The sequence below is a fragment of the Chiroxiphia lanceolata genome, chromosome 26 (assembly GCF_009829145.1).
Source record: "Chiroxiphia lanceolata isolate bChiLan1 chromosome 26, bChiLan1.pri, whole genome shotgun sequence".
In the NCBI taxonomy this organism is placed as follows: Eukaryota; Metazoa; Chordata; class Aves; order Passeriformes; family Pipridae; genus Chiroxiphia; species Chiroxiphia lanceolata.
Window position 1 is genome coordinate 3,651,152 of NC_045662.1, and position 27,385 is coordinate 3,678,536.

Consider the following 27,385-nt stretch of genomic DNA (forward strand, 5'->3'; position numbering starts at 1 on the left):
TGTGCTCAGCACTGAGTGCCTGAGAGCTGCAGCCCATGGGGTCCTGGCCCTGAACCCAGCCTTCCCCCAACACCCACAGGGCTTGGTGCCAGTGCCCACCTCAGTTGTGGCCCCAGAGCCCTGGGACACCCCAGCCCATCTCTCCTGCCCTCCAGCTGGATGTCCCCATGCCCTGACAGGCACCCAGAGCCACACTGCTGGGCTGGTTTGTGGGCAGAGGGAACATGGCAGAGACCAGCATCACACCCCAGGAGACACTGCTGTGAGTTGTAAGAACGAGACACTCGAGAGCACTGGACCAGCACCATTTTCATTATTTTAACCTGAGATATGCACTACATAGCACTTATTTCTACAGCAGAGGAACAGGATTTTCTCCTCACTTTCCTCCTGAAACAGACTCAAACTCAGCAATTAACAGATAACATAGACTCCCATGTGGCATCATGCCAGGAAGATCACGCTTCCTTTTTCAAGAGCACTATTTCAAAAGCAATGGTAAAATGTGAAGTCATTACACAACTGGAAATTGAGACAACTTCACTAAAATGAGAAAATCTGAGACAGAACAGTCAGCCTGGTGTCTCTGACCGCATCTCCTCACACCATCCTGTAGCACTAAAGCCTGCTCATGTTTTGAAAACCATCATAGGTGAATGGGGGAAAGTTTGGCAAACAAGAGGCAGTTTTGGGCAGGCAGGCGAGAGGGTTGATTTCACATGCCATGAAGTCCTGCTCACTGGTGAAAAACACACCATCGTGGGAGTATATAGAGGGGTCCAGGTCGTAGTAGTTGTAGGGTCTCAGGAGAAAACCAACCGAGTTTCCCACAGTCACAGTGTTGGGAATATCCTCAGAGTGTGGGATGTGAAGGAATCCAGTGGTTATCCAGGCAACCAGGTCCTAGGCAGGGAAAAGCCACAAGCCCAGGGTTAGTTTAGAGGCTGCAGCAGCAGTGACCGAAATCCACATGGGGCCATGGGGACTGACAGGAGAGAAGGAGGGGAACCCATAGGCACCAGGCAGCTGCACTCCCACACACTGAGCTCCCCCCTCCTGGGAAAGATCCCCTCCCTTCCCCCAAGGCCTGCCTGCAGCCATGGCCACAATATCCATCCAGCGGAAGGGCCCTTGCCTTGACCTCTGTGGCCTCACTCCAACCTCACTGAGATTTTCCTGATGTTTTGCCAGCATTTCTCCACAGGGAGAAACAAGTTCCTGCTCTGCATGCTCTGATCTGCACACTCTCACCAAAGTACTGAGCAGGCTTATGGGGAAGGGGATGCTCAAACCCACTTTCCTGGTTGCCCAGGGCTGCTGCTCTCCCAGCTGAGCGTGCTGTCCCATGGGCAATACCAGGGTTGCTCAGTCCCTGGGGCTCTCGTCGAGCCTGGGGGTGGCTATTACAGCTCCAGCCCAGGGGACCCCAGCCCACCTCGTTGGTGATGGTCTCGTTGTTGATGAAGTCGGCGAAGGCAACAGTGGGTGTCCAGGGGTCATTCTGGTTGTAGATGCTGGTGCTGGTGGGCTCCTCCTCCTTCCGCCGGGTGACAGCCAGCTGGTACCTGAGGACAAGAAAAGAGACAGCCCCCTGAGTCATGGCAGAGCTAAGTCAGCTCCTGAAAGAGCCTGCACAGCACAGGCTTGCTACAATGGAGCAACCTCAGCTCAGAAGAGTGTTTCCCTGTGCTTCCCCCATCAAGGGACATCCATGTGATGCCTTCCCATCTAGCAGAGCTGGGGAGTGTCTGAGAACCTGCCACCCCAGCCAGAACAGCCTGACCTTGCCCAGCTGATGGCCCTCTCCATGGAGCTGGCTTCAGGGATGTGGTCCCCTGCAAAGCTGGTGATCTGGATCCTGTAACCACGCTGGTGGCCCCACTTGTTTTTGCTGTTGGCTGCAAAGTAGATGTATCTGGGCATCTTTGACTGGAGTCGGAAGGCAGCCTGGTCCTCTGTGTCCAGGACTTTCTTGGTGAGTCGTGGCCTCTCTATCTGCTGCTCTGGGCTCCAGGGAGCCCGTGTCATCTCAAATGCCATGTCATGGGCCACCAGGGAGTTTTTCAACCCTGAAAAGCAAAAACAAAGTCACTGAGGAGAGTCCCTACAGTCCCCTGTTCCCCAAGGACATCAATGCAGTCAGAGCTCACTCTCCCTGTCCTCCCTCCCTGCATCCTGAGCTCGGGGCACCAATTCTGCCCGAGAGCAGTTGCTGCTCCACAGCTCCTTGTGCCACAAGTGTACACCATGTGTGTTGATCTATGGCTGGACACTTGTCTGAGCCAGGCAAGACCACTCTGCAGCAGACTCTGCAAAAGACAAGAGGGGACAAAGGGCGAGCCTTGTCCCAGGGCAGAAAAACAGGTTTGCTTTCTGTACAAGCACAGCCTAATTAACCAGAGCACCCGCTGGCACAGGCTGTTACTGCTCATCAGCATGTCCTGTGTGATGGAGGCACCTGGAGCAGCCCAGGCTGAACACATTTGCACATCACAGACCAGATGCTGCATCATTCAGGTCCTGCCACAAAGAAGAGACGTAGGCCGGTCTCAGGGGGGATATGGGAGCAGGAAGGGTACAGGAGCAAATCGATCTGGGGACAAGATGGCAAAGGGCTGGCTGAGAGTGCTCGATGGCCAGTGTGGGTCTGGGTGATGGGCCAGTGCTCAGCACCACCTGCCCATCCCACCAAGATGCCCTCAGAGTTCTGCTCCTTTCAGCCCCACATGAGTTCCCAGCTTGCATAAAGACCACTTCAGAGCTGAATTTCTGGCCATCCACGAAGGTCCAAACCCCACAGTAGAAGACCCGTGCAGAGCCACCACCACTGTGATAATTTTCTTTCCTTTCCTCATGTGAACTAACCCCATACCTCCCCTGCCAGTGTTAGCAGTGACAGCCTGGTTTCATTCACCTTTTGCCTGTTTCTGCAGTTTTGCCATCCCCCCATTGTAAGCACACCACCCTGCCTCACAAGTGGAAAGGAAAATCTGTATAAGCACCAAAAAACTCAAGTTTTCCAAGACTAGAAGTACTTGGGGAGGGCAAAAAAGGAGAGACAAGATGCAAACCTACCTCCTACATCCAAATCCACCTTATAGTTGAAGGAATGAGTACGTATCATACCCAGAGTGTGTTCCCAAAGCCTATTGCCATATCTCAGGCCATCCCCATGAAGAAAGGATGAGCTTGGGTACCCTGTGGCCTGGACCTTGCCTTCAATGGCCCCGTTCTGGTAGAAGATGAAGTCCCACACATAGTCATAGTTGCCCACGGTGGCAATGGAGCGAACGACCAGAGCAGAGTTGACCAGCCCCCCGTAGTAGAGCGACTGCAAGTTGGAGTAGTGGCGCCTCAGAGGGGAGCCCAGGTTCTGTTCAAAGATGCAGAGAGAAGCCTTCCTCATGCTGGGCCTCAGGGTCTCAGACAGAGAGGGTGTGTCCACGTAGGTGGCTGAATATGGGCAGTCGACCCCTCGCACCAGGGGGGAGGTGTAGCGCCCGAGGCCAAAGCTCCCGTCCATGTACCTCGTGGACATCCCTCCCGGGCAGTTGGAGCCGTACACGGACAGCGCCTCTTGCACGCTCATTTCATAGGCAACCCTCTCCCCCTTGTGTCGGATGTCAAACAGGCGCAGGCCCGTGCTCACGCTCATCCCAAAGGCAAAGCTCCACGCCTGGAAGAGGACCAGGTTCTTCCTGACGCTGTAGCGAGGACCCTGGGGCTCATACTGCAGTGGGAACAGTGCAGCTGAAGGTGCTCGGGGCTTCATGGAAGAGAAGTCCCCATCCCGTGGTGCCTTCCTCACCTTCTCCACGCTGATACGGCCCTGCACGTAGGCACTCTCCAGCTGAACCATGTCCCTGTAGTACTGCCCATTGTAGAAGACCCTGCTCACCGCCCACCGGGAGACGTCCAGGCTGCTGTGATCCACCAGCACCTCCAGCCCCACTGGGTGCAAGAAGAATCCACTCACGTTCTGAAACAGGATGAACCAGGACTTACGGTCTCCAGACTGGAACCCGTGAGGGGCTGTGGTCTGAAATGCCACACTGGTGCTGTCATACTCCAAGACTTCTTGCAGGAAGCTTGGTGCTGCAGCAAATGCCACTGTCTCCAAGAATGCTGCCACCTGCTTGTACTCACTGCCCAGCATTGGTCTGCGGTGGTATGGCACCTTCCCCCCGTACTTCTGCACCGTCACGTCCCGGTGGTACGCCGGCGTTGGCAGAGGACCCACCACGTACTCGGTGACATTGGGCTCTGGCTGGTTCCCAAAGTACAGCACAGCCAGTGCCTCTCGGGCGGGACGAGCCCCCCCGCCGTCCAGGAACCGCAGCACCTCTGCCTTGGCAGGGACCTGCAGATCCACAGAGGCGATGCAGTTGTCCGAGGGTTTGGCACGCGAGGCATCGACCAGCTGCACCCCGAGGTTTCCCTGCAGGTACCGCACCACTTGCGCCATCTCCTCGGGTGTCAGGTCAGCAAACACCAGGCTCTGGCTCACGGATCCTGTCTTCTCCACGGTGCTGGGCTGGGATTCACAGCCAGGCGGTCGCCTGCCCCTGCTCAGCAGCATGCAGGAGAGAATGAAGATTATCACTGCAGCCCCAGCTAGGAGAACATAGGGAAGTTTGGGGTTCATCGCTCCGAGTGTGGCAGCAGGGCACACGGTTTGGCTGAAGCATCCAGAGTACGTTCCTCACCTACAGACCAGGCTCTTTATTCATTTGTGACTGTGGGCGTAACGGCGACGCTTGTGAGGTGGGGAGGGAGCCTGGAGCTCGCATGGGGCTCTGGGATCACAGGTCCCAGCCAGTTTGGCTTGTTTTCTCCCCACCCCAGACACACCGAAGGACCCAGCCAGGGAGCCGGTGACTGACTCACTCATCAAGCTGTTGCTGGGTTTCTCCCGCTGCAGGGTGACACCACAAAGAGCCCCAGTCTCGTCTGCCCTAAGGGCCTTTGCTTCTTCCAGCATCTCCCAGGATGCTCCCTCCCCATCTCCTGTGGGGATGTGTCTGTGCTGGTGGGGCTGGTTCAGCTGGCCTGGTCCTTTTGTGCCCAAGTGCTCCTGGACCAGTCCCACTCCCCTGTAGGGTCAGTCTACACTGGCACAGCCCAAGACCCGCTGGCTCCCCAGCACCTCCACATGCTAGTTATTCCTGTCGCCATTCTCTGTTGTCTCCGAGTCCCTCCCAGTCCTGAGGGAAGAGACCTGGCAGCTCCAGCCTGGCTCCAGCTGCAGGAAGACCAGAGGCAGCTCCCTGGTGAGAACAGGCGGCATTGCTGAACTCCTGGCAGCAAGGGACAGGCAGCACCTGGAGTGGCTGTCATCAGCCATCCCAGCCCCACTCTAGCAGACACAGTCTTTGCACAAGGGCTGTCTCGGACAGAAATGCTGCGAGGCAGCTGCTCCTGAGTTGCCATCAGCTCCTGCAAGGCTCCCCCAGCACCCAGCCCCACACAAGGCAGCAGTGACACGACCAACAGCAAGGATGACTTTACAGAGATCAGGGTCCACATCCACTAAACACCCTCTTGGTGGGGACACCCTGAGACACAGGCAGGAGGGGCTGGAACCATCACAGCACTGGAGCAATTTACCCCATTTGCAGCCGTGTTAATTTAGGAATTATGTGTTCATTCTCACTTCCCACTAGGGATTAATTGCCCTTTTTCCCTGCGAGTCCCACACAAGCCTCAGATCAGGATCCAAGAACCTGTGTGAGGGATGGCTCACTTTAGCTGTGACACAGCTATGCCTTCCCTGTGCTGGAAGGTGGGGATCCTGCAGGCACCTCTCATGCTCCCTGCATGGCCCCGAGCCCTCTTGCCTGGAACACAGCTCCCCTCTTGCTATGGGGAACAAGTCTGGGATATTACACAACTCTTCTCAAGAGAGTTTTGCAGCAGTCAGGGCTCAGGGTCTTTAAACAGTGCGAGGCATGGATGGGCACTACAGTCACAGAAAAGGACCTTGTCACCATGCAGGAACTGTATTTTAGCACGTTGTTGAGCTTTGCTTACAAGGGACCAGTATCAGCCCCGACTTTGACCATAACAAAAGCAGCAGCACCTTTCAAGGCCACACAAACCCCTGCATCACAGGTAGGTACATGGGAGAACACATGCTGGGACCGAATGCTTGCTCTAGAGTCAGCTGCAGCTTGACTGACGTAGCTCTGAGATTACTTCCCACAATCCAGAGGCAGCTTGGATCCCTGGGGCTGTGTTTCTCCTCGGGCTGGTTCAGATGCAGCTACTGCCTCACAGCGAGCTCTTTAGTCCTGGGCAGATGTAAAACATTTTCCCCCTACCTTTTACAGGAGAAGTGTTCAATAACAGACACTGAGTGTCCACCTGTGCTCTCACTGCCCCCAGACTGCAGCTACTGGAACAGCCTTTTGGAAGCAAAGCTGCCCCTGAGGCTGAGCACCCCTGCACTCCCAGGGTGGCTGCCAGCACTTGGCTGTGAGCAAGGGACTGCTCCTGGACTCAAACAACCCTGTGCAGGGATCTGCTGCCAGACCATGACCGCACAGGGAAGCGGGGGAACTTGCTGGGTCGCTGTAGCGGCTTTGCAGCCCCAGGCTTGAGATCCGGCTCTTGAGTGTTTCCTTACGAGAGGGGTGGGATACAGCTGCAGGAGCTCAGCCCCACGGAGCACCAGGACAGCTGCCCTGCTTTACCTGGCACAGTGAGGCAATAAAGGGACTTTCCCAAGGGACAAGGAGTGCCAGGACCAGCCCCAGGTGCCGCAAGAGTGGGCCCACAACGTCCGTTCTCAGACAGGGCCGACTCCCTGTCTGCCCAGCCATGCCTATGGCAACACACGCCGTGCCAGATGTGAGGCCTCAAGGAAACACAAACATTTTTCAGCTACCACCTTTCATACTTTCCCGAAGCTGAACACAGAGCTTCCAGAAATTCTCACTGCCTTCAACTCAACGACCTTGACAGACTACTTTATAAATAGAAAAATAATTTTGCAAAGAAAGAAGAGGTTAGGAGAGTAAAGAAGTAGAGTTCTGATGTCAGTTATTAGGGACTCTACGGAGAAGGAGGCAAACCCCAAAGCACTGGGGTTTATCAGTACAACTGAAGGCATTAAAAGAAGATCCAGACCTACCTCCTACATCCAAGTCCACCTTATAGTTGATGAAATGGGTGTGTATCGTACCCAGAGTGTGTTCCCAAAGCCTATTGCCGTATCTCAGGCCATCCCCATGAAGAAAGGATGAGCTCGGGTACCCTGTGGCCTGGACCTTGCCTTCAATGGCCCCGTTCTGGTAGAAGATGAAGTCCCACACATAGTCATAGTTGCCCACGGTGGCAATGGAGCGAACGACCAGAGCAGAGTTGACCAGCCCCCCGTAGTAGAGCGACTGCAAGTTGGAGTAGTGGCGCCTCAGAGGGGAGCCCAGGTTCTGCTCAAAGATGCAGAGAGCATTTTTAGTAATTCTAGGGACCTGGGAATTAGCAAGGTAGTGCACATCCAGGTATGTTGCTAAATACGGGCAGTCGACCCCTCGCACCAGGGGGGAGGTGTAGCGCCCGAGGCCAAAGCTCCCGTCCATGTACCTCGTGGACATCCCTCCCGGGCAGTTGGAGCCGTACACGGACAGCGCCTCTTGCACGCTCATTTCATAGGCAACCCTCTCCCCCTTGTGTCGGATGTCAAACAGGCGCAGGCCCGTGCTCACGCTCATCCCAAAGGCAAAGCTCCACGCCTGGAAGAGGACCAGGTTCTTCCTGACGCTGTAGCGAGGACCCTGGGGCTCATACTGCAGTGGGAACAGTGCAGCTGAAGGTGCTCGGGGCTTCATGGAAGAGAAGTCCCCATCCCGTGGTGCCTTCCTCACCTTCTCCACGCTGATACGGCCCTGCACGTAGGCACTCTCCAGCTGAACCATGTCCCTGTAGTACTGCCCATTGTAGAAGACCCTGCTCACCGCCCACCGGGAGACGTCCAGGCTGCTGTGATCCACCAGCACCTCCAGCCCCACTGGGTGCAAGAAGAATCCACTCACGTTCTGAAACAAAACAAACCAGGTGATCCGATCTCCAGACTGGAATCCACGGGGAGCAGCTGTCACGACTGCAAGACTGGCTCCATCATAGTCCATTACTTGTCGCATGAAAGCTGGAGCTGAGGGGAACACCTGGCCCTTTAAAAACCCTCCAAGCTGCCTGTATTCAACAGCCAGCGTCGGTCTGCGGTGGTATGGCACCTTCCCCCCGTACTTCTGCACCGTCACGTCCCGGTGGTACGCCGGCGTTGGCAGAGGACCCACCACGTACTCGGTGACATTGGGCTCTGGCTGGTTCCCAAAGTACAGCACAGCCAGTGCCTCTCGGGCGGGACGAGCCCCCCCGTCGTCCAGGAACCGCAGCACCTCTGCCTTGGCAGGGACCTGCAGATCCACGGAGGCGATGCAGTTGTCCGAGGGTTTGGCACGCGAGGCATCGACCAGCTGCACCCCGAGGTTTCCCTGCAGGTACCGCACCACTTGCGCCATCTCCTCGGGTGTCAGGTCAGCAAACACCAGGCTCTGGCCATCCTCGGTGTCCTCCTGCTCCACGGGCAGGTGCTGGCAGGTGCTGGGGGCCCTTCCTCTGGTCAGCAACATGCAGACCAAAGCGAATATCGTGGCTAACGCCAGACCGAGGAGGACGAGCACGGTTTTCACGTTCATGCCTGTGGCTGGTCCGGCAGTGTTCACAGCAGCCTTCAGAGTAGGCTTTCCAGCTCCTGCCTCTCTCAGTTTATGCTGCACTGGATGGATTAGCAAAGAAAGTACAAAAGACTGGGAGAGGCTAGGGGAGGAGATCTGAAATCCGTGGTGACCAGCTCTCTCAGCTGCAGCCTCCTCTGTCTTTCTCCACAGCAGTGCCCTGAAAGAACTTGTGGAGATGCAGGGTCAGTGACTCAGACAACTTCCACATAATTCCGTTACTTTTTCAGTCCAGCCTGGCTTCCTGAGGCTGCCTGTAAAAACGGAGATCATGCAGTCAGCCTGAGGTGGCTGCGATCACTGTGAAGCTCTGACAAGCTGGGAATTGTTGTTACACTGTACAATTTCACCTCTTTGCAACTCACCCATTTTTCTTGTTTATCAGGCTCCTTCCTTGTAAACATTCTCCCTGGCAGCACCATTCCAAGCTTCGAGTTACTTTTTATTTTATTTTTTTCAGTCTTCCACATGGTAGCCTTTGCTGAAAACACATCCTTCTGTGTGGCAGAAGAAAAACTTTGGCAGGCATGGAGGTGTAGCTCAGGATGAGAATCAGGCCCCAATGCACTGTGAACAACCAGCTCTTAGTTTGCACCTCAGAACAGCTCCGAACCAATTAATCCCCAGCATTTCACTGCCACAGGATCGTGCAGCCTTTATCTCTGCCTCCAATTCACAGATAAACCAAGGTGCAGCTTCCAAGAGGTTTCCTCAAGGACAGAACCATCATGAACCTGTGCCCAGCTGCAGCTGAGGGCAGTGCCCACTGTTGGTGCTGCCAGGCCACAGTGCCCAGGCTGAGCAGCCACAGCTGCCCTCTGCCACCCTGCTGACAGTCTCTGCTGGCCTCACGGAGCTGTTCAAAGGCATTGGCAGAATGAGGCAACCAGAAGGACTCGGTGCTCCATCCTGCCACGCAGCAGATGCTCGGGGCGGACCAGACACACCACACTGGCTACAGTCCCTGAGCTGGTGCTGAGTAAGACAAGGCATCCAAGAGAACCAGGGCTGGACATTCAACCCAACATTTCCACTCCTGCTGCCAGCCTGACCTCATCTCACCCTCATCTTCTCTTCCTCCTGTCAGAGTTTCCTGGTGGGGAACAGCCCCCACCAGCCTCCGGTTCTTCCTCTGCGGCAGATCCTGCCTGGGGCTCAGCCCCTCTCTGGTCCTCCAGCCATGTTTAGGCACCACGCTGGGAGGCAGAAGGCCATGTTGCTGTAGGACACGCTCCATTATCCTCACCTCCACTCGCAGCCTCAGCCTTCTTTGGCCTGGGACATGCTTGTCCCCGCTCTGCCAGCACACAAGGCTCTGCCTCACCAGCCATCATGCCAGGAGAGGCTCAGAGCCACAGCACTCACTCCACGTGGTCGCAGTGCCAGCAAAGGAGCTCACTAGCACAGGCACAAGCAACGGGGAGAGACAGGACAGATGAGAACAGAGCCTTGGCTGCACAGGATGCAGCAGCCACAGGTTTGGGAAGTACCTGCTCTCATCGGCTCACAGCAGCGGAATTGGATGCCTCTGAATAATCCCAAACTAGGCAAAGCAGCACTGACTCCCAAGTCAGTCTGTCAGTCCACATAGTCATTGAGGCTTGGGGGATTACCTGGGGTTAGGCTTGAAAGAAAAATTCCCTTTTGGTGTAGGCCTGGGACGTGGTGGAGTGCAGAGCAGTAGCACTGCTGTCCCGGTTCAGGTTTGGAGCACAGCCAGGACATACCTCCTGCCTCTCAGGAATGGAACAAGTGTTCTGCTGCCACACACACGGGCACAGCTGGGCCGAGACTACAGCGGAACCTCCATGGCTGCATGACAGAGCTCACATGGACCTTTCCTTAAAGAAGTGTACAAAGAGCAGATCATTCAGGTTTGACTTTGCCTCTTGGATTTGCATCCCGAGTCCCTCAAAGCCACAGCACAGGCTGCAATTACAGAAGGGCCTTTTCCAAGCAGCACAGCAGTAGTTTAAGGTTATTGGATAAACTCCACAGGCCTTCCTGCCCCACAAATCACAACTCAACCCTGCAGCTGGGCCGGGAGAGATCTGAAAATAGAGTGTGGGAACACTCCCCATTCTGTGCATGTCGGAGACTTGAAAGAGAAGCCCTAATCTGTACTGACATCCCCATGACAAACCAACCACAGCACGTACCCCAGAGCTGCGGGACACGGATGGTAGCTTTCTACACTGCCCCTGCCCCGCTGCAAGGCCTGTGCCATGGAGGCCATGACTGATACCAGGTTTTTTTAGTACCATCTGTTTCTGCTGGACTTTTCAAGCTCTGGTTTATAGATCTGCTTCAGAATAAACAAAACAGCCCTAAATCCACCTCTATCTTGCAGCAGGAACTTCAGGAAGGAGAGTAATTAACTGAGCCTGTGTCGATAACTGACTGATGAAAAACAATGATGGATCTTCAGGGGCCCCCCCCCACACTGGAATTGCTTGTGTACCTTCTCTAAAAGAAGCCTGAAGCAGCCTAAAGCTAACCTAGAATTAAAGAAATTGCACATCTCCCTAACAGCAGTGTAACTTGTTTATGACCTGCTCGGCGCACGTACTGCTTCCCACATCCCAGTTCCCCAGTGCAATCAGCCTGTCACTGCCCCACATCCCATATGGAGAATTCACATCCTACCCATGTTTTATTTTGGCTACACAGTCGCTTTTAGGCACTGCCCATTAGTACACCTTATATTTGCTAAATCGCCCACATTCCCCAAACAAAGTGACGAAGGAGGGAGTTTGCTGCATTTTCACTCACACAGAAAGGTAGAGGTGGCAAAAAATAGCATGTGAAATTTATAGAAACCCAAACCAGACAGACAGCTTTTGGCCCGGGGAAACTCTGAGTTGGTGACTGTGACAGCTGGGGAAAGGGCACAGCACAGAAAAACCCCTGCCAACACTCCCAACACCAGCAAGGCTTGAGCAAACCCCACACCAGAGCTCAGACTCCAAGAAGTTCCCACTCCCAAAGCCTCACCTCATGGGGCCAGCTGGTACAAAACACAACAGTGGGACTGCCTGACCCTTCCCCATGCTGGCTGTGCTGCTGGCAGCACCTGTGGCTGCACACAATGGCTGAGCCATTATTCTCTTCCCCTGCATGTAAGCCGGGACGTCTCAAGGACCAGTGAAGCTGAGCCCTGACCCCACACTGCCACTGCTCCCAGACTCACCGACATCACGGACAACAAACCCTCTCCCAACACCCCTGCCCCCGTGGATGAACCCTGCTCCCTGCCAGCACCTGCCCAGACAACAGTCCTGGGTGCTCCACCCTTCCACAGGACTACTGGCACCAGCTTTTTCTTTTGCTGTGGTGAGGAGGAGCCCCTCGTGCTGCACCACATCAAGTCCTGCCAGCAAGTCCTTCCCTTGGGCTCTGGCTCCAGCCACCTCGACCCCAGAGATCTGTGTGCAGCTCAGTGCCCCCTCCCTGCATGAGTCGGGCACCTGCAGGGCTTTCCCACACTGCAGGAGGAACCTTCCTCCACAAGCACCTGCTCCTGTTCCTGGGCAGCTGAAGGTGCCAGCTGGGAGCCCCAGTCTGTGGCGGCCACTCCCAGGGCCAGTCAGGCCCTGCAGCCCTGCAGCTGGGGTACAGGACACTCTGGGAGTCCTCAAGTGACCTTTGAGAGGCTTCTGGGCCCCAGTCACAGTGCATCAGGCATAGAGGGAGTACAAGAACGGGATGATCCCTAGGGAAAGCAGAGGGCACTGTGGCTGGGGACAGCAGGGCAGCCACCACTCCTTGGGCATCACACACATGGAGCAGCCAGGAATAATGGACTCTGTGCCCGAGGAATAACTGTGTGCCCAATGGACACATGGCACTGCATCCAGGTGCTGCAGGACAGCCCAGAGACACCTGCCCAGCAGAGCAGCCCCGGAGCAGCTGCACACTCAGAGAAACACAATGCAAAGTCCCTGTGTCTATCTGAACTGGGATGGCCTGAGTTCCACACTGGGCTGAGACGGGACAAATTCCATCAAACCCAAGCCCACGGGCCCATGTGAAGCATGCTGGAGGAACAGGAACAACCTACACAGCAGTGCAGAGCATTTACAACACAGCCAAAAAGAGGAATGAGGAGAATGCAGGAAGGAGCAACTGAATTCGAGAAAGGCAGGACCAGAACAGGACACTAACACTGCATGGCCTGAGAGCCCAGCATCACACACAAGGGGCTGCCTTGAAAGAATTCCAAGTACCTTATTTTAATTTCTTGACATGGTAAAAGTTTACATACGTTCATCTGGCAAAGAGAGCTGAACAAATTAAAAGGAATCAATACAAAGAAACACAAGGGGAAGTGCTGCTCCCAGACAGCAGCTCAACGCAGTTGGTTTGTTACTGAATATTTATTAGCGGGAAGACTAAGAGTTGACTTACTACAAACAACAACAGAAGAGTCTATAGCAAGGGCCAGCGACCTGCCACACTTCAGGCAAATCCCTGGGAAACCAGCAAGAGCCATGGCTCTTAGATGTGGAAGCAGAAAAAAAAAAAAAAACAAAAACAAAGTAAAAAAAAAAGAAGGGGAGAAAGTTCATTCCATTTGTCACTGTTGTTACAATGAGATTAACACAACTCTTAAGGCTACTGCACAGTAAGAATATACAGATGTAACAGCGAGACCTGGGAAACAGCGAGGTTCCTGAAACAAATGATTTAACATTCCCTGATTAGGGGACTTAAGTAGAAATACTATAAATAAGAAAAATTTGAAGCCTGCAGCGTTATGGGCCCACTTGCCACACACAAAAACTGATGCAACACAACCAGTCATTTCCAAAGGGGTTTGTAATGGACCATGAAACGTTCTGGCAGCTTAGAGGAGTCACCAGGCACAGGAACGTGCCCTTTGCAGGGGAAAGACTGCAAGGTCTGCAGGGTACCAGGTGGGTATTGGCCACCCTCACCCCCGAGCACCAGCTGTGGCAGCCAGCCTGCTCTGCCCAGGCACTGGGGAGCACTGCCAGGGACAGGGGGGCTCGGTCTGACCACATGCAAAGATATTGGGACTTTAGCATCAGACCTCTGGCCCCTCCCTTCCCTCAGCCTGGGCAAAAGCATCTTGTGCTGGAGGGGCACTGGGACATACGTGAAGAAGTTTTAGCCAAGGAAGTGGCTCTAGTCAAATGGCAGAGGAGCAGAAGCCACCTGAGCTCATGACAGCCAGGACAGCACTGGCCCTAGTTCGAAGCACCACCTCGTACTCTGCACTGATCCAGACAGAACTGACAAGGCAGAGACCCATAGGGCAAGCTCTGCTGAGCCAGGAGAGACAGAAATGGAGTGCAGATTGCTCAGTGGCACTGGAGTATGGCTGCTGCCACTGGCCCCAAGGGGCAGGGTCCCTGGTCAGTGCAGAGCTGGTGGCAGAGGGGCCCAGCCACAGCTGGCAGCAGGGAGGGAGCTCCCCCCCTCTGGAGTGCCACCCTCTGCCAGGCTGTCTACCCCATTCCCAGAGACCCCAGTGCAGCCACCAGCCAAAAGGTGGGACAGGACAAGAGCTTGGTCTCTAGTGTTGTTCCCAGTCAGGTAGGAAGCAAGGCGTGAAGGAATGTCCCTGCCTGGCTGCAGCAGCCTCTGGGGTGCCCAATGCAGCACAGCCTCTACTACCAGTGACTAGAGGGAGGGAGAGCTCCTGAGACCTGAACAAAACCAATCACAAAACTAGGCAAGAATTTCTTTAGAGTTTAACTAAGAATGCAATACTATTTCCAGCCAGTTTCCCATCTCGATAGTCACGTAACAAACCAAGGCAATGACGGTCTTTAGTTGACTGAACAGTTCTCAAGTTCAAACGTTGACACTTAATAGAGGGTCTCAGCATTGCTGCTCCGAGGCCTCTTGATCTTCTCAATGTTTTTAAGGATCATGTCATGCAAAGTGACCTGCAAAAAGGGAGAAGAGGACTCAGACAGGAAGGGTGAAGCCACGTTCACCATGAGCAGTGGTTACCACAGCAGCACCACTCCCCTTGACACCACCCTCAATCCCCGTGTGCAACTACACACTCAGCTTCCTTCAGCCAAACCTTACAGAAGCCATTGCACATAATATCAAAAACATTTATTCAGAGACCTCAGGATTAGCCTGTACTGTATGAAGAGCTTAGGATCACAGACTCCCGCAGAAGGGGAAGGAATATTTTATGCTAGAGCCTTGTGAACACTTGGAAACACCTGCATGTCTAGAGAATGGTGGAGAAGCAACAAGTCAGCTCCTGTGGCTGGGGCTGAAGTGGAGCAGGTAGGCTACCTGCCAGGAGCGGGCATGCTTGCAGGGAAAGGGGAGAGGAGCAGCAGCAGCAGGATCACAAAGGCTTTCCACTGCTGGGAGCCAGTGTGAGCTCTGTGTTTTCACTTACATATTGATTCCTCAGCTCTGAAATGATCAGGCGCAGACTAATGTACTCCTTCTCGTCGATCTCCGTCACGGTGCGGCGATAGTCCTCCTGCCGAGAGAGCGCCCGAGCTCAGCCAGGCCTCCCACACTTGAGGGGGGCTCCTGCCTTCCACAAAGGAGCCTCCCCCCTTCAGCTTATTGCCCTCCATCCCTGTATGATTCCCCTCTTCCCCCAAGACCCTCAGCTCAAAAAGTCCCAAGCAGCAGCAGCATGAACATGCAGATCTCCACGTCCCCAGTGACTTACCACATGAGGGTACTTGGCTATTTTGGAAACCAACTTTGCTCTTGTGATATAGTATCTGGTAGCAAAAGGGAAAGACTAAAGATCAGATAAACAGCACCAGGATGGCTTTTTTCTGGTCCCAGCTGCCCTGTAACAGCTACGAGACCTTTACAAAACATGCTCTTTTTCCAAGGGGATCCCAAAAAGAAGTCTGTTCTTGCATGCCTACCTAGAAATCTGGTCCAGGTAGGACGCTGCCTCACTCTCCACAGTCCGAAGCTCAGCGACTGTTTCCTCCTGACAGTAAGACAAGGAAGCCATTAGCTCCAGGAGGCTGCAACTGGCCTTCAGGGCTCAGAAGGCAACATCTCAGCAGCACCACATCAAGCTCAGGTTTGGATTTTAAGACCTAACCCACTCCCAAGACTGCAGCTGCTGGACACCATGAACCGATTCAGAGGAACCTCAGAGATCCAAGTCCCTGGAGCACAGAGCAGTGCCTTACCTGAATAGAAACACCAAAGTTGTTCCCATCCTCTATCCTGGGGATGAGAAGCTGCACCCACATTTTGACCTGCAGTGGAAAGATCACAACACTGACCAATGCCAACATCTCCACAAAGACCTCTCTCAGAAATGTTATCAAAAGCCTCCCAGGACCCTGCCTTTGCCACACAGCTCACAATAAACTGCTGCAGGTCCCACATGCACCTGCAACACTCCTGAGGAGATCACTTCCCACATGGCTGGGGTGCCACTCAAGCCAGCACAGGGGATTCCCCATAGGAAGTTCTCCTGACCATAGCACAGGAGCTCTTGGCAGGGCTCCTTTGCAAAAGGAGGGCAAAGCAAAGCCTCACAAGGCCTGGTAACGGATGTTCTCCTCCTTCAGGTAAACAACAGAGCTCCCCAAGGGCTTCACCTGCCTCCCAGCCCATCAGATAGGGCAGTAGGAGCCCTGCCTTTCCCCATCTCCAGCACAGAGGGGTCTGCTCTCTCCATAGCTTTGCCTCTCCAGAAGCAAAACCAGCCCGCTGCCTCCCCTTGCCCCAGGCCCACACCCACCGTATTGCACTTCTCAATGAGCAGCCTGATTTCTGGCTTCACTTTCTCGATGATGTCCACCAGCTGCTGGTTGCTTTTCAGCATCCCATTGGGCATCACGAACACTTTGGTACCTGCAGCAGAGACAAACCCCCGGCGTCAGCGACGCGCAGGAACCTCAGGGTCACCTGAGCCTCACCTCCCACACGGGCCAAAGAGGGACTGAGCCAGGCTATGGCCAACAGTGGAGAAGGGGAAATGGGATATGGGATAACAGCAGTGACCATAGGGAAGGAAAAGAGAAAACATGGAGCAGAGATGTGGCTGAAGAGCTTGAGGCTTCTGAGGCTGAGCACAAAGGGTTTCCCTGGGAATTTCAGCCTCAGCTTAATCCAAAGCCTGGAATCTTCCTCCAGACAAAGAGCACAAAGCCACCAGAAGATCAGCTGCCTCTGTCAGCAGGCCAAGCTCAAGCAAGTACTACTTATGTCTATCAGAGAAGTACTAATTATGCTTCTAGGAGCTGGAACCTGACTCTTCCACACCAGCACATCTGTGTGTCGGGCCCCAGCCCGCACGACCAGCAGCTGCTGTCAGGGCAGGGCAAGTGGGGCGCATGTGATTCACATCCCCAAGGCATGGTGCAGTGGTTCAGGGGGCAGGCAGCAACACAGGGGACTCAAGGACTCTTACCCTGAAAGGTCTCTTCATGGTCTTCCAGCTTCCTCTTTTTCATATTTGGCTAAAACATACAAAATGTTTTACTCACAAACTAGTCGTAAGGTTATAACAGTGCTGCAAAGGAAACAAGGAAAACTTTGGAGCCTCTGCCACACTCCTGCTCTTCTAAGCATCCTTCTTTAAAGCCAAAAGGGGACTGCAAAGCACAGTGTTACCTCCAGCAGACCTCCCCAAGCAGCTCCTCTGTTTGAGAGACAAACCCCTAAAAGCCTTTGGGAGAGCCAAGGCCTGTTATTAAATAAGAATATCCTACCTCAGCACAGAGCAAGCCATGCAGTTTTAATTAACAGAAACCAGGATTACAGCCAAGAGAGTAACCTTACCCCATCCAGTCCATCATGGCTGTTGGTGAGAAGAATTGGGTCAGGCACTGGGAGGTTCATATCCGAATGGATCTGAGTAAGATCATGAATATTCAGGATGGGCTCCTGGAAAATAAAGGAGATTTGTTATTTAATTACGAACTAACAAATTCTGCCACACGAAACACAAGGAGAAGACAAAAGATTCAGATCTCCTTATCCAGCTGTAAAATAAGAATGAATTAAAAGGAACAGCCCAACAACAGCCTGTGAGCAGAGCTCCCTCAGCCCAGGAGCAGTGAGCCAAGCTGGGCTGGACTCAGCCATCGGCATCCCTGGTGCTGCCAGGGACAGCCTTAGACAGATAAAAGTAAGAGATCACACAGAGCAAACTGGGAAAGGCAGCACCTCTCCAGAGCCACCAGCATCTCAGTGCACATGAGCCACCAGCTGCTGCCCTGTGTCTCTGCAACAAGGTGATATGCAGAGAACACAACTAGGATGAGACCTGCTACGTTGCTGGAAAACGGAAAAGGATGCAAAGCACAAGGCACACCCTACCTTAAGGAACCCATCGAGTTCTAACAGCTTCTTTGGGAAAAAGTTTGCTACGAGGTCTTCAGCCTGAGAGAGAAAGAACAGACAGCAGTGTGAAACAAGGCCACGAGGCAGAAACACCAGGGAAATCATCTGTCCACAGGCAAGAAATGGGAGAGAACACGAATCCTTCCTGCTGCCAAAACCACCCTCAGCCCAGGTGAGGAGATGCAGGGAGAGCCAGGAGGCTCAGGAACCTCCCTGTAGGGGGTGACTGATGCTCTGGATGCTGCTGAGCTTCCCGGGGAGCACCGACCCGCACTCAAGTCTGTCAGGAAGGAATAACCAAACAGCCCCTTTCCTGCTTTCGGTGGGACACTCACCTCACTCGTGATCCGCTCCCTGAAAGAGTCAACCTGCAGAGGGAAACAGCGACAGGTCAGGGCCGCTCCGGAACAGCGGGGCCCGGGAAGGCCGCGCACGGCGCCCCGCAGCCTCACCCGAGACCTCCCGGGGAACGCGGGGCAACGGGAAGAGCCTGCAAACACCGAGCGAGAGCTGCCCGTGCGGGCTGGGCTCCGGGCGCTGTGGGGAGACGGAAGATCCACTGGGCCGTCCCGGGCCAGTGGCCACGCTTCACCAGGGCTCGGCTCGGGGGCGGCCGCAGCGCAGCCCCGGCCGCGTCCCCGCCCTCCCGGCGCTCCCGCGGGGCAGCGGGCGGGGCGGGCGGGCCGCGCTCGGCGGCCGGGGGAGAACGGCCGGGTGGCACCGCGGGGCGGCACCGAGCCCGCCCCGCCCTGCGCCCCGGGCCGGCGCCAGCCCAGCTCGGCGCGGGCCGCGGGGCAGAGGCGGCGGGGCGGGCCGGACCGGGCGGGCGGGGCGGGCGCACCTTGAGCTTCACCTCCGGGTCCACCTTGAGCAGCGAGGCCATGGCGGGTCCGGTCTCGGGGCCGCTCCGCTCCCCCTGGCCCACACCGGAAGTGACCTCACGCCGCGCGCCCGCCAATGCCGCGCGCGCCCGCCGCCCGCGTGACCCCCGCCCTGCGCGCGCACGCGCCGCCGGGTCCTGGCCGCTCACACACGGCCCCGCCACCACCACCGCCGCCGCCGGGGAGGGGCTACGGGAAATGGCGCGGGCGGCCCCGCGCGCACACACACTCCTGCCAGGACCGCGCCCCGCGTGCGTCACGTCCGGCGCGCGGCGATGGCGGGGCGCGCGCGGGCGGCGCGATGGAGGCAGCGCGGGCGGGCGGCGGCACCGCGCACGTCAGCTTCGTGTGCCAGCGCTGCCTCCAGCCGCTCAAGCTCGACACCTCCTTCAAGGTCCTCGACCGCCTCACCATCCAGGAGCTCACCGGTACCGCCGGCGCGGCGCGGCGGGGCGGGGCGGGGGACTGGGGCCGGGGTGAGGCCCAGGCACGGGCCCGGCTGACGCCTCCTCTCCCATAGCCCCGCTGGTGACTGCCGCCCCTGCGCGGCCCGGGGACGCGCACGAAGAGGAGAGCGCCCTGACGGAGGTACGGCGGGGTCGGGTTTGGCGGGGAGCGGCGGCGGCTCCGCCGGGCCCCCCGGTGACGGTGCCCCCTTGCCCCCAGGAAGCCTTCACGGAGAATCGGCAGGATGGCGTGTCCAGGAGGTTCATCCCGCCAGCCAGGTACGGCTGCTGTCACCGCGCTCCCGCCGGGCCCGGCCCAGCTTGGAGCCCTCCTGCTCTTTCCGCCCAGCCCGAGCCGGTGCTACGGGAAAAGGTCCCCGCCGGACCTTAGAGCCTCCCCCGCGGGAGCCCCGTGGCCCTCGGGCTGCTCGGCAGTTCAGACACACAGAACTACTCAGCACTCGGGGGGCTGCTCCTCAGCTGTGGGTCAGACCCGGCAGAGCCCCCAAAACATGGGCTGCCCCCTGTGCTCCCCCACCCTGGCCCAGCCCCAAGTCCAGGTCTGGCACTGGAGCTGCCTCTCCGTGCCCCTCAGCACTCACCTCAATAACGTTCTTTCCAAGAATGATGTCAACAGAAAGTGCCAACAGTTTCACCCTGATCGGGGAGGCGTCGGATGGCGGCACCATGGAAAACCTCAGCCGGAGACTGAAGGCAAGTGGGACTTGAGCTGGTAAACTCGGGTACTTGTGAATGCAGTACCAGTTTTGCTTGATGCCCTGCAAAACTAAACTGCAAAGTTCTGTGAAGTACTGGCCTTCCAGGGGCTTAGTTGGTGAGTAGTTCAGTAAAGCTGGATTGTATCAATCGATATTTGACCCCCAAGGAGGACTTTGCCAACTGGAGCCACTGAAAGCCAGCAGGCAGCTGGCCTGTGGCTCCACTTGCACTAAGGTGAGCTCTTTCTGCAGGTCACCGGCGACCTCTTTGACATCATGTCTGGGCAGACAGACGTGGATCACCCCCTGTGTGAGGAGTGCACAGACACCCTGCTGGACCAGCTGGACACACAGCTCAACATCACGGAGAACGAGTGCCAGAACTACAAGTGAGTGATCCAGAGGTGACCCGAGACCAAGTTGTTGTAGCTTGAAGCAGGATCAGCACGGAGAGGTCGGGGTTGGCAAGAGGTGCAGGGGCTGCCACGGAAGCGAGGACTGGCAGTGGAGCACTTCCCAGGATCCCTGTTTTGGTAATCCTGTCTGCTCTCCTTTAGGAGATGTCTGGAGATACTGGAACAGATGAACGAGGATGATAAGGAGAAGCTACAGACAGAACTGAAAGAACTGGCGCTGGAGGAAGAGCAGCTGATTCAGGAGCTGGAGGACGTGGAGAAGAACCGCAAGATTGTGGCTGAGGACTTTGAGAGAGTCAGGGCAGAGGCCGAGCGGCTGGAGCAGGAAGAGGCTCAGTGAGTGAACTGTACCTGCAGCCTGTGGTGGGGGTTGGAGGCAACAAAGAAATGAGGTTTTAATGTGAGAAACCTGTAAATGTGCCCAATGGCTTGTTCTCTGCAGAAGGGAAGGTGGCCAGACCAAACTGACCCACAGAGGCATCCTTCTGATGTAAAAGGTGGCACTTAGCACTTCTTGTCTTGCTTTTGCTCAAAGGTATCAGAAGGAATACTGTGAGTTCAAGAGGCAGCAGCTGGAGCTGGATGATGAGCTGAAAAGCGTGGACAACCAAATGCGCTACGCCCAGATGCAGCTGGATAAATTAAAGAAAACCAATGTGTTCAATGCGACCTTTCATATCTGGTAATGTAGACACTGGAGTATCGTGTCCCTCTGCCTGGAAGCTGCAGTGTGGGGCTGTTTCAGTCACGCTGCATTCAACAGGAAAGGTGCAAGCCAGGTCACAGTCACCTCCCAGCCCCAGCTCCCAGCAGCGGCAGCTGAGCAAGGTGTGCCAGGCTGTGGGACTGGTAAATGGCTCCTTCACCAACCCCAGTAACACTGGGACTCTGTGCCAGCCAGCAGTGACACTGGCATCGGAAGTCACAGAGCAGGTGGTTCAGGGGGGCTGGTTGCATTTTTTTCAGTTGTGTTTTTATGAAAAAAAAGAAGACAAGTGGCTGGTATTTACATACACTTGTTGAGCAAAGTCCCAAACCCACCGTGTGTGTGGCTGGCACTGTGTGTGCCGTGCTGTTGGGACACAGCCCCTGTTTGGTTCTTGTGCCAGGAGCTGTTCCCAGCCCAGCACACTTACTTATAATTCCTCTTATCACAGGCACAGCGGGCAGTTTGGCACAATAAACAACTTCAGGCTTGGCCGCCTCCCCAGCGTTCCTGTGGAGTGGAATGAGATCAACGCTGCCTGGGGCCAGACAGTGCTGCTGCTGCACGCCCTGGCCAACAAAATGGGCCTGAAGTTTCAGAGGTACACACAGTGCCACACACAGGTCCCTTACAGCCCAGAGAAAGGCAGGGCAGACTGAGGTGCCTCTAAATCCTGTCTCCTTTCAGATACCGTCTTGTCCCCTATGGCAACCACTCGTATTTGGAGTCCCTCACGGATAAATCCAAGGTGAGAGATCCCACACGAATCGTGGGACATTGACCTTGAGTGCCAGAGCCCTGGTCATCCTGGGAATGCAGCAAACAAACTTGGACTTTATGAATGTGGGGTCCAGGAGAGCTGGCTGCCCCAGCTCCTCCAGCATGGTAACATCTCACTCCACATCCTGTATCAAGCCACTGGTTCTGCCAGCCCGTGGTGTTAAAAGTGACAGAACTGTTGAATACACCGTAGCTGGCTGGAGGCAGATGGCATGGTTTGGGGTGATTGGCAGGTGGATGGAGTGATTTGGGATTGGTGGAGGTCAGGAATGCATGGCAGGCACTGAGACAAAACCAGTCACACTCGCTCTGTGCCACCAACTGCTTCTGAGTGTCCTGTGAGGAATTCAAGGCTCACATGAAGTTAAAGAGCTGCAGTGACTGTATTTAAAACAAGTGCTTGGGGTGCCCAATACAAACCTCTTTTCCAGGAGCTCCCCTTGTACTGCTCTGGAGGCCTGAGGTTCTTCTGGGACAATAAGTTTGACCATGCCATGGTGGCATTCCTGGACTGTGTGCAGCAGTTTAAAGAGGAAGTGGAAAAAGGTGAAACTCGGTTTTGTTTGCCTTACAGGTGAGTGTTGCCACGTAACTGTCAAATTAACCCCTGTGTGCTGTCCCCAGCACTGCTTGGTGTTTCAGTCCTGGCTTTCTGGAGTCATCTGAGATTCTTTATCATGTGCACTTACTAGTTTAATTGAAATTTAAAGCCAGCCCCCCTGAGGCTTGTTAGGTTCCCTTTAAAAACAAAGTATTTTTATGGGATGGTATGAATGTCAGATTCAAAATCTAGTGCTTGATGTCATACTGAGATTAAATGTTTCCAGGAGGAATGCACTAATAAAACCTTGTGTGTGATACAGGATGGACGTGGAGAAAGGAAAGATTGAAGACACAGGTGGCAGTGGTGGCTCTTACTCAATTAAAACACAATTTAACTCTGAGGAGCAATGGACAAAAGCACTAAAATTCATGTTAACTAACCTGAAATGGGGCCTTGCCTGGGTCTCATCCCAATTCTATAACAAGTAACCATGGTCATAATTTGACCTGGCAGCTGTGGGTGTCTGCATTAACTTTGGAGAAAGGCAAGTTAAGATGTTTCTTAATATTAACCAGTACAAAATGTTTACAATACCAAAAATCCACAAGACACTTTATTTAAAATGCCATTATTACAAGTAGTTTATAGAAAAGCAATATGCAAAGTTGTATCATTGAGTTGAACAGAATAAACTCAGCTATTAAATGGACGCTAAACTGGTACTTTTGGGGTTTATGGTCAACGTTACAAACACAGGGAATAACACGGAAAAACTCTCACAACTCTGCCTGATCATTAAAGAGTAACTACAGTTTGAAATAAAGTATTTTCCCAGTCACATCAGCACTTCTTTGTACCACTGAGCTTAAACAAGGTTTGATGCCACTTAAAACAGTTTGTAATCCCTCCTGCAGCCTCTTCCTGCACTGAGGAAACACTAAAACTATTCCTTGCTCTGAGTGGTTTCCTTCAGCTCTGCCTGGCACAGCACAAACCCTGGCACTCACAGGGCACCTGCCTGGGCACCTGCTGTCATGACAGGATTCTGTCCTTGTCACAATGCTGGTCGTTACTGGCTGTGGTAGGGCAAGAGCAAAAGTGTTCCAAGTGCTGGCAGAGGGGAAATAGTCACAGGCAGCTGGAGACAGGGATTTTAGAAAAGCAGCAGGTGGAGGCAGCACAGCACCGTTTGTAACATGGGTGTCAGAGCTGCTCTCAGCAATCCTGGTCATGGCTGAGCACCAGGCACAGCAGCACCTTTCAGACATGACTACCGTGAGGAGTCTCTTCAGTCAAAGGGAACTTTGACCCAACTTAAAAGATGCACCTCTTACAATAAACCTCTGGATCCCAAAGAGGCATTTCTAAAAACTACTGTGCTGCTGGGCCTCCCTCCAAAGTGTGACTGTGATGCCTGGCAGGACGAGCTTTGCTAATTCACACGTGACTGCTGTTCCAGAACCCCTGATGCTCAGGACCAAAGGTAATCCTGAGCTTTGCTGGGAGCCCAGGTAGTGTCACAGAGGAGGAACTGTGGGTTCAGCAGTGTGACAGTTCCAGACAAGGTGGTTCTATTTCAGGGGCAGAATCCTGCCTTTGGGAGCTCTGGTCCCACAGCTCCCATGGTGCTGCCTGGGCACGGTGCTGCCCAGGATGCGCCTCAGCACCGCGTACGAGAACTCCTTGATGCTTTGTGGAGTAATGCCAGTGATACAGTTCAAATGCTCCACAACCTGAAAACAGAAAAGATAGGGTGCCTAAAGGCCGTGAGTTTACAGCCTAACAAGAGTAACTGCTCCATGGGCACATTTCACAGGGAGTTGTCCTCCATTTGCTTCTCTACCTGCCAGCAAAACGCTGCCTGTGGGGGTTTGTCCTGGCCGTGAAGCACTGAAGGCAAGGACACACACCAGTGCCAGCACATGCTGCACCACACCATGGCCTCCTGAGGCCCAGGAACTTCCTGCTAAAACCCCTGAGATGTTCCCTCCCTCATGCCACTGCCAGCACAGCCCCACCTATCTCCTGTGCTGAAACAGATAAACCACCCTGGCGTCGTGTTCCTATAGAGCCAACACGTTCAGCAGCAACTGTACCTGCTCCCAGTGCCCAGGGCTCAGGATGAACATGCCTGTGCTGATGATTCCAACAGCCAAGAGCATGAAATCTTCCTTCACTGTCAAAAACTTGGCTCTGCAGAAGGAGAAGCGTGTTCAGGTGTAAAACGCTGCTTCACAGCTCAAAAGCACCCACTGCTGCACTTGCCACGGCCCAGGACACAACCAAGGCCTGGGACACTGGGAGCTGGAACTGATAGTGCATGGCTAGACTTTCATGACCAAGTAAAACACTCTCCTTGCCCCTGAAGCAGCTGTGGAGGAGCACGCTGCTGTGAACTGCTGTATTAAGAAACAATGCTGAAAGCCCCCCAAATCAATTTTTTTTAAAAAAGATGCCCCAAAAATGGCATAATGGGAATTATGCTACTATTCATTAGCTTTTCTTAGGGTTTTAATTTCAAAGGGTTTTTAATTCATGGTCAAGTAAGACCCTTACACCTGCAGCTTGCTGGGTGTGGAGTTTTCGATGGCGATCTTCAGCAAAGTGTCGTAGATGGTCTCTCTGGACAGGTAGCAGAAGTCCAGCAGCTGCACACACATGTGGTGCAAGGGTTTAGCAGGAAGCAAGCACCCATTGTGTCCTGGCAGAGATCACACCATCAGCCCAACATTTTGGGTCAATAAATTGAATTAGAAATGTTAGGTACTGTAAGGGAGGGATGGAGGTTTCTGAGGAAAAGTGCCCTGTCTCTGAATGCCACATGCTCCCTCAGCCTCAGTATAATTCCACTCACTCTCACATTCAGGTTGTCACACCTGGGCCAAGAAAATGGTGAGTGATTGTAGAAAATGCAGCCTTACACCAGGTTTGGGGGGTTTAAACTGGCTGTCCAGCAACATTCATCATGCTGTACAAAGGACAAAGTTCTCATCTGAAAAGTGAAGCCCTGGACAATCTGAACAGTTCCATGTGCAAAAATCTCTAATATGAGACGTTTCGGTTCAGATCAGCACCAGCTCTATTACCCTTTTAAAAAACTTCCTTCCCATTCTCTTTGACTGATATTCTCACCTAGAACCTCCAGAAGCAATTCCACGTAGGCCAATGGAGTGGACACGTTGATGTGGAAGTGCAGAGTGTTTAAAACAGCAAGCTCTGACTCCAGCAACTCCTGTTTAGTGTAAGAGTATTTTAAGGATTGCAGAAATTTTAAAGCTGTGTCACTGGTCACTCTCTGAAGAGGAAAAAAGAGAAAAGACATCTTCCAGGCAATAAGGCCCTTGGTAGGAACAAAGTGCTCCCTCACCTCCCTCCTCCCGCTGAGCGCGAGGCTGCGACTCACCTGCCTGCCCTCTGAGCTGGCATGAGAAACTCAGCTCAGACCTTTCCCAGAGTTTTCCTCAACTCCATAAACCATCCCCAGGCAGGTGTGAACCCCTGTGGCCACACAGTTTTTGACAACCACAGGCTAAGTGTTTCCTGCCCTTTTTTCCCCAGCACTGGGAACATTTCCCCGCAAATCATCATGGGACAATTTGCCTGCCCTGAAGGGAATGTCATGTCTTTTGCATTTCATTATCACTATTGTCTTTCAGAGAGGAAATCTATTTTTAAGAGAGGTGAACACAGTGCAGATTGAACCCCACTGCTAAAGCAAGGACAGGCTGAGCTGGCTTACGCTATAGTGCAGGGAGAGTTTGCTCGCGAGCTGAATGCACGACACGAGTCGCAGGACAAAGGTGTTGACTATCTGATCCCTCACAGAGCTCCAGCTGCTCCCTTGTCCTTGGGCACCACCTTTAACACTCCCGCTGGAGGACTCCCACAGCTGTTCTACCTGCTTGATCATAAACCTGCAAAACTCACAGTTGCTCAGAGCACAGTTCTCTTTGCTGAGGAAGGAAGAAAGGCAATTCCACATATATTCAGAGTATACACAGAGCTGGTAATTTGGATTAAATGGATGAAGAGACAGAGCACTCAACACACAGAGAAGTTGTGTGTGGTTTGGGTGAGGGGACAGAGCAGGACAGGGCAGGACTGAGGATGGGCAGCACAGCCAGAGAACAGGAAACAAACTAAGTGTTCTGGGCTCTTGTTACCTTTCGAGTAACTCCACTGCTTGGTACCTCGTCGATTGGTCCAAGCGCCATTTTTCAGACAAAAGGAATATAAATTCTGCAAAGAGCACAGCAGTCACTGGTTCAGTCTTCTGAAGCTCACTGTACAGCTGTGACCCGCCCTGGGGGCTGCTGTAGCCAAGTCAGTCTCACCCACGATCCGCGTGTCCTTGAAGCTCCCGGCGTGCTCCGGCAGCTCGCTCAGGTACTGCTCATTCTCTGTGGCCAAGTGGATCAGCGTGTCTTCGATGATTTCAGGAGTGACCCCGCTGAACACGGGGCCTGAGTCACGGCCCCAGGGTTCCACGGGCACCGGGGACCCCATTTAATTTAGCGGGTTGGGGTCGAAGCCATAATGACGACAATGGTTCCACCAGCCCCGCAGGGACAGGGCAGGACCCCACCAGCCCCTCCGAGCGCCCGGAGACACACTGGGAGGGCACAGCCCCTCGGTGAGACTGCGTTCGGGCAGGGGCAGGGGCAGGGGCAGGTTCAGGCAGTGGGCCCGGTGGGGCTGGGGCAGGGGCAGGTGATGGTCCCGCTTGCTGCAGGCTCAGCCCGGCGCTCTCCGGGTCTCATGACGCCTCTCCGCCAATCAGCGTGTGCCGTGGCCGGCACGCGCTGGGCTTCAGCCAACCACTCGACGC

The 27,385-nt window shown here is 54.4% G+C and overlaps 4 protein-coding genes across 9 annotated transcripts; 1 reads left to right on the forward strand and 3 right to left on the reverse strand.

Annotated features, from left to right (window-relative positions):
* Positions 1–231: 231 nt before the first annotated feature.
* Positions 232–8,802, reverse strand: LOC116798861 (membrane primary amine oxidase-like). 2 transcript variants are annotated; one of them, XM_032711531.1, is made up of 4 exons: positions 7,133–8,802; positions 1,784–2,069; positions 1,436–1,565; positions 232–903 (listed from the first exon to the last, which is right to left on the reverse strand). In XM_032711531.1, exons 1-4 carry the CDS (start codon positions 8,697–8,699, stop codon positions 619–621), a joined length of 2,268 nt encoding a protein of 755 aa, XP_032567422.1. In that variant the 5' UTR covers positions 8,700–8,802; the 3' UTR covers positions 232–618. The 2 variants fall into 2 exon arrangements, with proteins under 2 accessions (XP_032567422.1, XP_032567421.1); XM_032711530.1 differs by lacking the exon at positions 7,133–8,802 and adding an exon at positions 3,076–4,645.
* Positions 8,803–12,945: 4,143 nt separating this feature from the next.
* On the reverse strand, positions 12,946–19,031 carry PSME3 (proteasome activator subunit 3). The gene is made up of 11 exons (XM_032711128.1): positions 18,907–19,031; positions 18,401–18,433; positions 18,042–18,104; positions 17,502–17,606; positions 17,131–17,179; positions 16,459–16,571; positions 15,899–15,967; positions 15,623–15,690; positions 15,415–15,469; positions 15,130–15,216; positions 12,946–14,653 (listed from the first exon to the last, which is right to left on the reverse strand). Exons 1-11 carry the CDS (start codon positions 18,946–18,948, stop codon positions 14,573–14,575), a joined length of 765 nt encoding a protein of 254 aa, XP_032567019.1. The 5' UTR covers positions 18,949–19,031; the 3' UTR covers positions 12,946–14,572.
* A 176-nt stretch (positions 19,032–19,207) lies between these two features.
* BECN1 (beclin 1) lies at positions 19,208–23,279 on the forward strand. 2 transcript variants are annotated; one of them, XM_032711122.1, is made up of 11 exons: positions 19,208–19,374; positions 19,467–19,534; positions 19,613–19,671; positions 20,016–20,106; positions 20,364–20,500; positions 20,669–20,863; positions 21,063–21,209; positions 21,685–21,834; positions 21,921–21,981; positions 22,445–22,587; positions 22,877–23,279. In XM_032711122.1, the coding sequence occupies exons 1-11, from the start codon at positions 19,248–19,250 to the stop codon at positions 23,043–23,045; spliced, it is 1,347 nt and encodes a 448-aa protein (XP_032567013.1). In that variant the 5' UTR covers positions 19,208–19,247; the 3' UTR covers positions 23,046–23,279. The 2 variants fall into 2 exon arrangements, with proteins under 2 accessions (XP_032567013.1, XP_032567012.1); XM_032711121.1 differs by having other exon boundaries at positions 19,236–19,374; positions 19,467–19,671.
* Positions 23,142–27,287, reverse strand: CNTD1 (cyclin N-terminal domain containing 1). 4 transcript variants are annotated; one of them, XM_032711123.1, is made up of 7 exons: positions 26,892–27,287; positions 26,721–26,796; positions 26,297–26,471; positions 25,690–25,852; positions 25,114–25,258; positions 24,654–24,750; positions 23,142–24,290 (listed from the first exon to the last, which is right to left on the reverse strand). In XM_032711123.1, the coding sequence occupies exons 1-7, from the start codon at positions 27,061–27,063 to the stop codon at positions 24,129–24,131; spliced, it is 990 nt and encodes a 329-aa protein (XP_032567014.1). In that variant the 5' UTR covers positions 27,064–27,287; the 3' UTR covers positions 23,142–24,128. The 4 variants fall into 4 exon arrangements, with proteins under 4 accessions (XP_032567014.1, XP_032567015.1, XP_032567018.1 ...); XM_032711124.1 differs by having other exon boundaries at positions 25,116–25,258; positions 25,690–25,789; positions 26,892–27,217; XM_032711127.1 differs by having other exon boundaries at positions 25,116–25,258; positions 26,297–26,796; positions 26,892–26,937.
* Between the last annotated feature and the right edge of the window lie 98 nt (positions 27,288–27,385).